The sequence below is a fragment of the Bos grunniens genome, chromosome 21, assembly GCF_055505025.1.
Source record: "Bos grunniens cultivar Pamir isolate PY7600 chromosome 21, Bosgru_T2T1.0, whole genome shotgun sequence".
Lineage (NCBI taxonomy): Eukaryota > Metazoa > Chordata > Mammalia > Artiodactyla > Bovidae > Bos > Bos grunniens.
In genome coordinates this window covers 22,805,923-22,818,655 of record NC_141185.1, presented here as the reverse complement: position 1 = coordinate 22,818,655, position 12,733 = coordinate 22,805,923, and the positions used below count along the sequence as shown (strand labels likewise).

At 35.0% G+C, this 12,733-nt stretch overlaps 1 protein-coding gene across 16 annotated transcripts in view; it reads left to right on the top strand.

Annotated features, from left to right (window-relative positions):
* MIPOL1 (mirror-image polydactyly 1) overlaps positions 1 to 11,959 on the top strand; it is a 360,677-nt gene extending 348,718 nt beyond the window's left edge. For all 16 annotated transcript variants that reach the window (XM_086363479.1, XM_086363465.1, XM_086363467.1 and 13 more), the window contains 2 exons: positions 5,474 to 5,590; positions 7,130 to 11,959. In XM_086363479.1, coding sequence (XP_086219605.1) covers positions 5,474 to 5,590; positions 7,130 to 7,133 — 121 coding nt within the window. In that variant the 3' untranslated portion in view covers positions 7,134 to 11,959. The remainder of the gene's footprint in view (positions 1 to 5,473; positions 5,591 to 7,129) is intronic.
* The last annotated feature ends 774 nt before the right edge of the window (positions 11,960 to 12,733 follow it).

Below are 12,733 nucleotides of genomic sequence, written 5' to 3'. Positions count from 1 at the left end.
GGGCTGTAAATAATGAATTCTTTCAGCTTTTGTACGTTTGAAAATGTCTCTGTCTTTTTTTAGCCTTCATTTTGTTGGGCGAAGAAAGTTTTTTTTCTGGTTATAGAATTCTAGGTTAACCTTTTGGGAAAATATTTTCAAGATGTTATTCCACCATCTCTGGCTACTGTCATTTTAATTTTTGTTCTCTGCACATATGTCCTCTGGCTGCTTTAAGGATTTTACCTTCATTACTCGTTTTAGCCCACTTGATTGTGATGTGTTACAGATTTCTGCATGTTCCTGTGCATATTTGTTGAACTTCTTGGACTATAAGTTTATAATCTTCATCAATTTTTTTAAATTTTGGCTTTTTCCCCCAATACCATTTGTCCTCAAACTCTTTCCTCCCCCTCTAGAACTGCTACTTAATATATATTAGGCCACTTGAGGTTGTCCTACGGCTCATTCATTCTTCGTTCATTTTGCCAGTGGCAGAGGAGTGTTTCTTTTTCCTCTGGGTGTTTTATTTTGAATACTTTCTATTATTTTGTCTTTAAAGTTACCGACCTTTTCTTTTGGAGTATCTAATTTACTCTTCTTAATTCCATCTAGAGCCTTTTACATCACAAATATACTTCTCATCTCTAAAATTTTAAATTGGGGTCTTTTTAATGTCTTTCAAATCTCCTTAGTTTTTTCATGCTTCGAACTATTTTCTGGAATACTGTGCTTGTCTGTTAATTCTATTATCTATTCTATTTCCAAGTCTATTTCTATTGATTTCCTTATCATAAGTTGTTTTTTTTTAATTGAAGTAAAGTTGAAGTATATTTGATACTTTATAGTTGAAGCCTGATACAAGCCAGGCTTCAACAGTATGTGAACCATGAACTTCCAGATGTTCAAGCTGGATTTAGAAAAGGCGAGGAACCAGAGATCAAAATTGCCAACATCCATTGGATCATCAAAAAAGCAAGAGAGTTCCAGAAAAATATATATTTCTGTTTTATTGACTACGCCAAAGCCTTTGACTGTGTGGATCACAGCAAACTGTGGAAAATTCTGAAAGAGACGGGAATAGCAGACCAGCTTACCTACCTCCTGAGAAGTCTGTATGCAGGTCAAGAAGCAACAGTTAGAACTGGACATGGAACAATGGATTGGTTCCAAATCGGGAAAGGAGTACATCAAGGCTGTATATTGTCACCCTGCTTACTTAACTTACATGCAGAGTACATTATGTGAAATGCCAGGCTGGATGAAGCACAAGCTGGAATCAAGATTGGCAGAAGAAATATCAATAACTTCAGATATATAGATGACACCACCCTTATGGCAGAAAGTGAAGAAGAACAAAAGAGCCTCTTGATGAAAGTAAAAGAGCAAAGTGAAAAAATTGACTTAAAACTTAACATTCAGAAAACTAAGATCATGGCATCTGGTCCCATCACTTCATGGCAAATAGACAGGAAAACAATGGAAACAGTGAGAGGCTTTATTTTCTTGGGTTCCAGAATCACTGCAGATGGTAACTGTAGCCATGAAATTAAAGGATGCTTGCTCCTTGGAAGAAAATATATGACAAACCTAAACAGCATATTAAAAAGCAGAGATATTACTTTGCAAAAAAAGTTCGGTCTAGTCAAGGCTATGGTATTTCTAGTAGTCATGTATGGATGTGAGAGTTGAACCATAAATAAGGCTGAGAGCCAAAGAATTGATGTTTTTGAACTGTAGGGTTGGAGAAGACTCTTGAGAGTCCCTTGAACTGCAAGGAGATCCAACCAGTCCATCCTAAAGGAAATCAGTCCTGAATATTCATTGGAAGGACTGATGCTGGAGCTGAAACTCCAATACTTTGGCCACCTGATGCAAAGAACTGACTCATTGGAAAAGACCCTGATGCTGGGAAAGATTGAAGACAGGAGGAGAAGGGGACAACAGAGGATGAGATGGTTGGATGGCATCACCGACACAATGGACATGGAGTTTGAGCAAACTCTGGAAGTTGGTGATGAACAGGGAAGCCTGGTGTGCTGCAGTCCATGGGGTCGCAAAGAGTCGGACATGACTGAGCAACTAAACTGAACTGAACTCTTAGTTGATTTACAATATTATATTAGTTTCAGGTGTACATCATAGTGGTTCAATATTTTATAGATTATATTCCATTTAAAGTTAACACAAAACAATAGCTATTTCCCTGTGCTGTACAATCATGAGTTGTATTTTTCTGCTTTGTATGCTTGATAACTTGTTTTAGACGCAAGTCATTGTAAATTTTATCTTGTTGGGTGTTAGATATTTTTGTTTTTCATTAAAAATTTTGAAGTGTGTTCAGGGATGCAGTTACATGATTTGGAAACAGTTTTGATCCTTGCTAGTAGGTTTTAAGCTTCAGTCGGTAGGACCAGAGAAACTTAAGTCTAGGGCTCATTCTCCCCCTCCGCTTAGGCCATCCCCTTCTGAATACCTGATGCCCTGTGCAGTGTGAGTTGACTCTGCTCTGACTCTTCACACCTATGTGTGAGTTTGGGTCGTCGTTCTGCCTGCACCTCTCTAAAGTTCTAACCTTAGCCTTGGTAGTTTACTTACGCAAGTCTGCTGGTCCATACTCAGAGGAAGACTCAAGGAATGCTCTGTAGCTCTTCTGAGCCCACTTGCTCTCACTCTCTTTCTGTACAGCAATTTTTGTTCCAGAATCTACCCTCTCTAGTACTCTGACTGCAAATTCTAACCACTTTGACCTCCCCCAAGTCTCAACTCTATGTTCTCAATTCAGGGAAGCTCCCAGACTCTGTTTTGGTCTTTCTTCTGCACTCTGCTCGGTAAACTCACCATGTGATGCGCTGGAATCATCTTTGGACTCCCTTTCTTCCCCTTCTTTCTGGGATCACTGTCCTGTTTGCCTGTTGTCCCAAGTACAAAGACTTTGATTCACGTATTTCCACCTGTTTTTGTTGTTGTTTCGCTTTTGGTGGGTCTTTTTGTTTTGTTTTGAGGTTTGGGGGATTTTTCTTTTGTTTTTTGTTTGGTTGGTTGGTTAGTTGGTCGTTTGGTCATTTGCTTTTTTTTTTTTTTAAGGTGGAGAGGGTAAACGTGGCCCCTGTTATTCCATCATGACCAGAAGTATACGTTCTCCTATAACTCTTTCTAAAATGTCATCCTCTTAATGTCTAGCTTCCCTCACCCCTGTTGAGAAATCAACCATCCAGTCTTAATGTTCTTCTGAAAGTAAAATGTCTGTTTTCTCTGATTGTTTTTTAGATCTTTTTCATTGTTGGGTTTTGCGGACAGGGTGTTTTATTTTGTTTGGCAGGTTTTTTTTTTTTTTTTTTATGGTCTTTGCTTGAGTTTGTAGACCTATTAAATCTCTGACTTCATATCTGTTGTCAATTTTAGGAAATCTTTGCTTAGTATATTTTTCTCCTTCCTTTTGTGACTCCAACTATATATATTTTTTCACTGTTCCCACATATCTCTTCTGTGTTTGCCTTTTTTTTTCATGTGCATTAGTTTTAAATTTTCAAAATTACCTGTCTTTTATTTCACTAATCTTGTTTCCTGCTGTTAAAGCCATCTATTCAATTCTTAATTTCAGATATTTTGTTTTTTAATTTACAGTCTTCCTCTTGGTGTTTTTGGTGCATTTCAATTCTCTGGTGAAATACTCATCTTTCTAAATATATTGTCTCCCCATTGCTTATAACTATAAGAAACTATAGTAATTTAGTTTCTATAAATTAGTAATTAAAAGTCCATACCTATTAACTCCAATATCTGAATCACCCCTGAGTCCTTAATATCTGTTTCGTTTCTAGGTGTCTAGATCCATGGTCCTCTCTTGGCATGCCTATTAATTGTTTATTTAATATAAGACATCCTGAGCCTGCCAGGTACTTTTGCTTTCCACTAGAGAGAGCTTCATCTTTCCTCTGTTGGAAAGATTGGGTAGACGTCCACCTTAATCCAGTCAAGTATGCTGAGTTGAAGCTGAGTTGCAGTTTGAATAAGGCTCAGTTTTCTCTGGTTTGCCCCTTTTCCTATGGGGTAGCTCACTAGGCTTTCAGTGCTGAAAGTAATATCTTCACTTGAGTCCTTTAGATATTCTTATATGAGCTTTTTTAATCTTCCACCTAGGAGAGCCCAGAATTTGCCAAATACTTTGAAGGGGAAACTAGGCATAAAGTTCCAATACTTTGGCCAATACTTGATGCAAAGAGCAAACTTATTAGAAAAGACGCTGATGCTGGGGCAGGAGGAGAAGGGGACGACAGAGGATGAGATGGTTGGATGGCATCACCAGCTCAAGGGACATGAGTTTGAGCAAGCTCCAGCAGATAGGGAAGGAACGGGAAGGCTGGCATGCTGTTGTCCACGGGGTTGCAGAGAGTCAGGCACAACTTAGCAACTAAACAACAAGGCGTGTGTCTCAGGCCCCTTTGGTTTTCTAGGGCTCTCACTCCAACCCTGAGAGGTTTCCCAAAGTTCTGCTGGTTTCTTGTCTCTAACAGCAGCCTTCTGCCAGGACAAACCCAGCGCCAGCAAATGCTTCCAGGGGAAGAGCAGCTGCAGACCATTAGCTTGCCTCTCAGCTCTCGCCTTTGGAGTCTTCATTCCTCTAGCTGTCTTTGTTTCAGCCCTTCTCTGATACTTTTAAACAAATATGTTTTGTATTTCATCCAGCTTTACTAGTTGTTCTTGCAAAGCATTGATCTGCCACAAATGACTCTGTTCTGTCTGGAAGCAGAATTCCAGTGCGTTTTTAATTTTTGTTATTATATTTTTCATTTCAGGAAATTATATTTTGTTCATCCCCAAATCTGTTTGATCATTCTTGTGGTCTCTTGTTTCTCTATCATATTTTCAACCCCTTTTTAATTTTCTTGTACATTTTAAACATGCTTATTCTATACTTAGGGCTTCCCTGGTGGGTCAGTGGTAAAGAATCCACCTGCCAATGGAGGAGACATGGGTTCAATCCCTGGGTTGGGAGGATCCCCTGAAGAAGGAAATGGCAACGCACTCCAGGATTCTTGCCTGGAGAACTGCAGGGACAAAGCAGCCTGGACGGCTGCAGTCCATGTGATCACAAAAGGCTCAGACACAACTTAGCAACTAAACAAGAACAACAATTCTATACTTTTGACTATTTTACAATCTCAAATATTTATTGCTCCAATTTTAATATTATTTCTGCTAGCTACATTTAACTTGCCTCTTTTGATGTTTACCGATTCGTGAATATGAGCTTATATGTCTTAGAATTAGTTCCTATGGGAGTTTTCACGCCTTAATTGAAGGTAGATTCCTTCATAGAGGCTTTGCATTTGCTTCTGCCTGGGAATAAGTACAGGCCTTAGCATACTTTAAGAGCTTAATTTGAATTTTATTGGGCTGCTTAAATAATTTGGGATGAAAATTCATATGAAGCCTAGCTTGTGTTTATAAAATTCATAAGGGATTTTTTTTTTCTATCTTCTATTCATAGTCTGAGTTTAAGATTTCTCTTCGTGTGTGGGCCCTGGACTTTGTCCCCTGCTCCATTAGGAGGCCATGGAAAACCAGAGCTCAACCTCACCTCGATCATAAGTCAAATGCTCTCAAGGTAAAAACCTTGCCCTTCATGCTTCACATACCATTAAGGGTTCCCAGTTGTACTTAGATTTACTCTGTATTCCTTACCTACTTGCCAATGTAATGATGCATTTAAGAAGATGTTTCTCATTTTCTGTACAACATTTTTAGTTGTTCAGTATGGGAGGTTCCAGGTCCTTCGTAGTAGGAAACAGTAGCCAGGGCTGAATGTTATTAAATTTACACACACACACAGGTATAATTATATTGCTAATAAAATGTTCTGAATTTAGTATCACTTGTATACATGATTAAAATGAGTAGGTAATAAATTTACCTTCCAAGATCCATAATTGCAGCTCTTTGTCCCCACCAGTAACTACAAGCAGTTTTTCATTAAAGAAAAGAAAATGATTGAATAATCCAAATTAGCCTGGGCAAGAAAACTAACAGCTGCCTAAAATGAAACGTTTGAGTTATGAGCCATGTGCCACTTTGGTTTATCTGCAGCCAAAAGGTTCAGAATCCTTATTCAATTAACCATGTTGCTTGGGAGGGCTTGGTTGCCCTGAATAAGAGCTGCCTGGTGATGAGTAAGAGGTATCCGTGACACACAAGTTCAGACCTTGCAACTCTGTTTTTGTTGTTTGAACTTTCTTCTCTATTGTAGCTAGGGATCCGGCATGGAATTTAAACACTTGTGTGGTAACCCCATTCCTTCAGCCATTGTGTTGTTAAGCTCTAGCTAACGAACTTTTAACACTGGTTCCATGTAAGGTAAGACTTAGAAAACAGCAGCAGTCAACATTTCTGGCATTATAAATAAAACCATAGGCTATGTGTTTAGGAAAGTAAGATGCTACTGCCTGTCTATTCCAACTGAACCACGCCCAAAAGTAGCCTTTATGATATATATGAAAAAATAAAAATAAACCAAGGTAGCACCTAAGGAAGCTTAAATTAAGAAGTGGCTTTTATTTAAAAGAAAAAAAATGGAAGTTTCAAAATGTATGCCTATTTTAAAACTTAGGAACTTTGCATAAAATTGAGAAACCAAAATTACATAATATTTGCAAAGGTAAGAGCTGCCAAATGCAGCAGTCAAATAGACTTTGTCTTGTGTGGACTTTTCTTCCATGCCAACAGTTTTTGTTGCTTAGGGAGATCCTCCTGAAACAAAGAATGTTTCTCAAACTATATAGATTATGTACACATTGGCTTCTTAAAGACAGGTTTGATTTTAAATCTCTAAGCTTCATTTTGCTTCTAAACATACTTTTTTTGAAACAAAAGCCAGGTGACTGAATTTTTTTTCCAACTTAAAAACAAGTTCTGAAGATAATTCTGGAGGAGAAAATTCAAATATAGTTTGAACAGCGATATAATAATTTTACATAAAATGTCTCAGTGTTATTGCTTTGAAGAATCACTCTGCTTGAATGTGTATGCACACTAATTAGTAATGTCTTACATCATAGTCTTCCCACTTTACAAAATTAGATTTGCTTTTTGCATCTTATCTTCTTAAGTTGTGGTCACACTACAAAGAGTAATTCTTGCTTTTATTTAGATGACAGACGAACGTGAATATGTAATGTTGTTTGTGAAATAGAAGTGAAGACAATCTTTTGAAATCAGAAGCTTCCTTTCAATGAAGACCTCAAGCATATCATATAATTACTTATTTCTCCTTTTATAAAAATTGTAACAACTTTTTCAAGAATTATAGCTACCCTGTGTACTGTAAGTCTAAATATTACAGATATTATTGTCTTTAAGTTGCAATAAGACAAACAGTGGTTTTATCATTTCTAGAAGCAATGAAGTGAGCATGTGTGTGCTTTTTATTTTTTTAGGTTTTAGGAAAGTTTTCTGGACCCATTTTTGGATTTTCTAAAAGAACTAAGGGCCCAAATCATACTTTAAAGTTTTGATATGTTATTTTGTTTTTCTTTGGATAGCAAGAAAATTAATGAAAGTGACTCATTCATACTAATACCTTAGACCCTGTGCTCCTCTCCATTCTAGTTCCTACTCTGTACTGTTATTATTTAATTCATTTGCCATTTTTAGTCCTCTGCTCAGTCAAAGTCACCTTCACAAGTTTAACCTAATTTATCTTTCAAGAACACTTTTATACCACCTCCTAACATGAAGCTTTCCCTAATTCCCCGCTTCTACCCCACCACCAAGTAGAAGTCAGTCTCTTTTCTGTATAATTTATAGGTCTTCCTTCATCTCTATTAGGGCAGTTAATAAGTTTCATCTTGTTTCATTATCCCTGTACTATCTCCCATTAGCATATAGCTTCTGGAAGTCAAAAATTCAGTCTTGTATTTCTTTGCACAGGTAAATACTTAATCATTTTTGTTAATAATGAAGCCTAAATTTTCAAACTATATTTTTGTTTTTATAAACATCTATGTAATCTGTCTTTCTAAAAAATACATGCAATGGAAGATTAAGATTTGAGCACCTTTTTAAAAAATAGTGCTGATAAAATATACTGTTATGTCAAATTATCTAACACCTAGCCCATTACCAGGTGAGACATTGGGTTTACCTGAAGATTTTAACTTTTAATCATAATCGATTTAAAGTGAAGAGTTTTGGGGGTGGAGGGGTATTTGCTTGTTTTATTTGGTTAGATTTGTTTTTTAATCAGAATTTCTTGCATTATTGTTCAATTTTGGTCCCATACAATCCAACATTTGAAATTTCACTCCATGATAAAGTGAAGATGAGGTTTTGTTGTCTTGCGATGTTTACACAAAATTTCCAGACCACAAGAGAGGTCATTTAAATCTTTTTGAACAACAGTAATAACTAAGTTGTTTTCTGGAACCAAGTATGTTAGAATGCAAAAAGAAGAAGGCAAGCAGTGTATAAACCAGGGCATTCTCAGATGCTTTCTGATATTGCTTCAAGCTACTTTAAATAATGATTTCAAATTCAATAATTCCTTATTTCCTAAAAGTAACTGAAGTCTTCTGAATTCCAATTATTTTGTTAAGTTTTCCTGATGTTTTATTTTCTGGTGCTTTATTATTCTTTCAATACCTAAGCCCTATTCTAAGATATAGTTTTGAGAGCAAAACTAAATTGTGTGTGAACATTACCCACAAGCTAGAGCTTCAAAAATTTATATTTAGTTACTAATTTTATCTCTAGTCTCCACCAATTTTCATCATGAACCTTGTTGAGTGAAGATCCTAAAGCTTAAAAAATACCTACCTTTCTTCAATAAATAAGTTAATTATATCAAAGGCTTTTTGAAATGCTTAAGCATAGAATATTCACTGCATACTACTTGTATGACCATGACATTAACACACTGAAAACCTTTGAGTTCCCTAAAGAAGACTTTCATAAATCTTTGCTAGCTGTGTCTAATCAAATTACATTTTTCAAGACAGTATGCCCTTCTCTGAAATTGTTTCTTGTATATACCTCACACACAAAGTTAACTGTCTTGGTTATAATTGGCTGTCAGCAGAGAGGCTCACTTTTGATAACATTATTTTGTTCATAATTTTCCAGGAAATACAGCTTCTTTCCTCACCAAGGAATAGTAAACCCAAACTACCAACATTGTCTACCATGTTGAAAAAGTAAAAATTTATAGTGCTCAAATGCTGGTACATAGCCAAATGAATCATCTTTGTCTTAAAGTAGCAAAAAGGGTAAGACACCACTTATGTTAAGACTTAATTTTCATGAAACTCATCAGACAAGAAGTGAAAATGCTATAGAATCTTGGCTTTTGTCTTGAGCATCTGAAGTCCTCTTAGTAATTTTTTACTTAGATTTATATCTTTAATCCTAGGATCTCTCATCTCTTTGAAACCAGTTAATTAAAACAGATAATCACCTTATAGAACTTTCACATTAGAAATGAGAAAAAAGGAATTGAATAAGTTTCATAATGTGACACAGGCAGGCATTTTCAGAGCTAGATGTGCAACTGTGTGTCTATTCCTAAACTTCTGCTTCCCTGTTGCTATTAAGAGCTGAAGCTTGTGCCATCATGGTTAATGTTTTGACAGATTTTATCATAAACCTTGCTGTTGTACATTTGCCTTGAGCCAAAATTAACATGTTGTAAGCTCAGAAACAGTTTTTGCTGTTAGTGACCAAAAGAGGAAATCAATTATGCTCTTTTGAAGGATAGGAGTAGAGAGTTTAACTCTTTAAAAGTTACTTGAAATTTGAGAAACGTTCTCATTTTTTATTCTACGACCTCTCAGTTGCCAATAAAACATGCATAAACACTTTTGTGATTCTCACAAAGGAGAATATACCAAAGAAAATATTACACAGCTTTAATGTGCTCACTAAATTTCATCACCAAAATACTATCCCTAATTTTTTTTAATGAAAAGGTCCTTTGCTTTATTGTATAGAGTCAAAAATTTAAACCCTCAACATGTGATTGATTCAAAAATGATGAAGTAGCTACTTTGTTTTCAAATAATTTGTCAGAATGCAGTTCAGTTAGAACCTATCTATGGTGTCTATCATCTATTCTATAACTACTTGGAGTGTTTTATTAAACATACTCCCATCATTGCTATTCCTAACTCCTGCAGATCTAGAATTTTTTCCCTCTAAAACATCTTCAATGACCATGACCATTAATGTTTACTCATAAACTCATTTGTACACAGGCTAAATCATAGCATATCAGTGAAGAAAAAAAAGAGTTGTAACCCAGTCTTTACCCTAGAATAAATCAAATCAACAAATATTTATTGAATGTCTACTATGTGCAAATAGCCCTGACTGGTCAGCTTTTAAAAGCCATCCAACTTCTCACATTGACAAATCAAAGCATTATTATTTTTAAGTATCGCAGAGGCTGCTTCCATGTCCTTTAGGTGACAAAACTTCTGAGGATCCTGCAATTACTTAGGATGAAGACAGGAGGGGAAGAGGAAGCTAATTGACAGACTGAGAAGAGAAGAAAGGATAACCTAAAATACCACCAACAGATTGCATCATGTATGTATGTGTGTTTATGAGTTTATGTGTATGAGCATGTATTATGTATATGTGTATATACACATATACACACAAAGAGAAGAATGAATTTGAGAAAAATAGACTTTGTTAAGGTGACATAAAAATTTATATTTGAGAGAGTTCAGGATGGGGAGCACGGGTATACCTGTGGCGGATTCATTTTGATGTTTGGCAAAACGAATACAATGTTGTAAAGTTTAAAAATAAAATAAAATTAAAAAAAGAAAAAAGAAAAATAAGCTTAATAATAGTTTGGCCAGTGTTAAGTTCTATGATAGGACAAAACCAAATAAATCATAACAGAAAGATTACTCAACTTGGCCCCCCAGGTTCTAACACCTAGATTTCCCTAAAGTCTATTAGGAGATGACTTCATCAGTCAATAGATTTGTAATAGAAGAAGTGACTTCTAAAATGTTACTATAAAAAATTACTGTAGAGGCCTAAATATAAAGTTAATTTTATCATAAATAAGAGAAGCTACTTAAAAGCTCACTTCAAAGAGCTTTTTTATCAGAAACTAAATAAATCTACCAGTTATGAGATAAATCTTGTATACTTTATACTATGTTATATATTATAGTCTTTTATGCTATATATTATATTTTATGCTACAATGATCTATGCATTTCATTTTACTAATCTGTAAAAGATAAAATAATCCACTATCTACCCCCACCAAATAACTAAATGTGAAGTATAAAAAGGAGACTATTAGTAAAAGGTTCCAGTTTTATCAAGTAGAATTAATCCTGGCTACTTTGCATATAAGGTACATATTAATATATATATATATATATATGTTGGTGACTGATGATATTGTCATTGACATTCTCATGGGAGATGTCTAATGTCAATTTAAAAATATTTGTTTAGGAGAACTAGTTTTCTGTTAATTTTGCTTCCTATTGGTAGACTAAGTTTAGTTTCTCATGAAAATCAAAGCAGATTCTTTTAAGCAGCAGCTTTTATTTTTCCTAAAATGTCTGAAATTAATATCTCAATTTTTCTATGGGGGAAAAAAATTGGTATTCCTCTATTATTCAAAGTTTATGCCTCTGTTATGAAATTGTTGATCATTCAGATGACTTTGAGGCAAAAGTTTCTTTTCATATCTTTTTAATAATTTGATAGATTTTCTCTGGTTGTAGTTTATTTTCAAAGAATACCCTAATTGCTCTGTAGTAAATTTTGGATTTCTTCTCAGTTTGTATATAACTTTTCTCTTCTTCATAAAAGCATGCTATTGGCCTCTGTGTATACAGCGGGCACTTGCAGTGTGTGACTACATTGGTTTGGTTTCTTTAATTCATTTTCTTGGTATATGATAAGAAAATGTATCTGGATACATTTTAAATAAAGTTTTACTTGGACGACACAGACACAATGCTGAAGTTCCTGGAGAAATATTCTCTTTAGAGTTGTTGCTGGTTTTCATTTCATCCTCTCCCTCCTTTGACCAGAATTCCTAAAACTGAGACCCTCTCACCTAGGACCTAGCCTGGATTCACCTGCCCCCTTGTGGTATTCCTTTCTGAATATTCCTTTCTGAATTTAATTGATTTCTGAAATTTGGATTTGGTATTACTTAGCCTGAGAAGATAAACCTCTTTACTCTTGTCCAACACTCTAAGACCAGAAAACTTTTCTTCTGTTAGTCACTGGCTAACATACAAAGATTAAAGAAGTTTATTTTTTAAATTTAATTTAGAGCACAAGAAGGAAATTGAGCACTATAAAGAAACTATGATCAGAGATGATGATAAGAACTTTGTCTGGAATCTATATTAGTGACCTGCAGATTGATAAACTAAAGAGATGTTTCCAAGGTTCTCATAAAGCAACTTAAAATGAAATTTTTTCTATGTGAATGTCTCCTTTTTTGATTAATGTTAGAGGAAAATGTTACTCCATTTTACTTAAATTTTCTATAGATTTCCTAAACCTCTCATCAAGGATGAATTCATAAATATAAAAAATAAATGTATACAATATGATATTTGACACGTCTCTCTCTGAAAAATGGAATTTTTTTACATGCCATAGAACTAATTTTTACATCCTCAATTGAAGTCAGTATTGAAATCACATGGGAAAGGGATGATATATCAATGAGGGAATTATCTAGACACAAATTGAGAGATATTTTCAA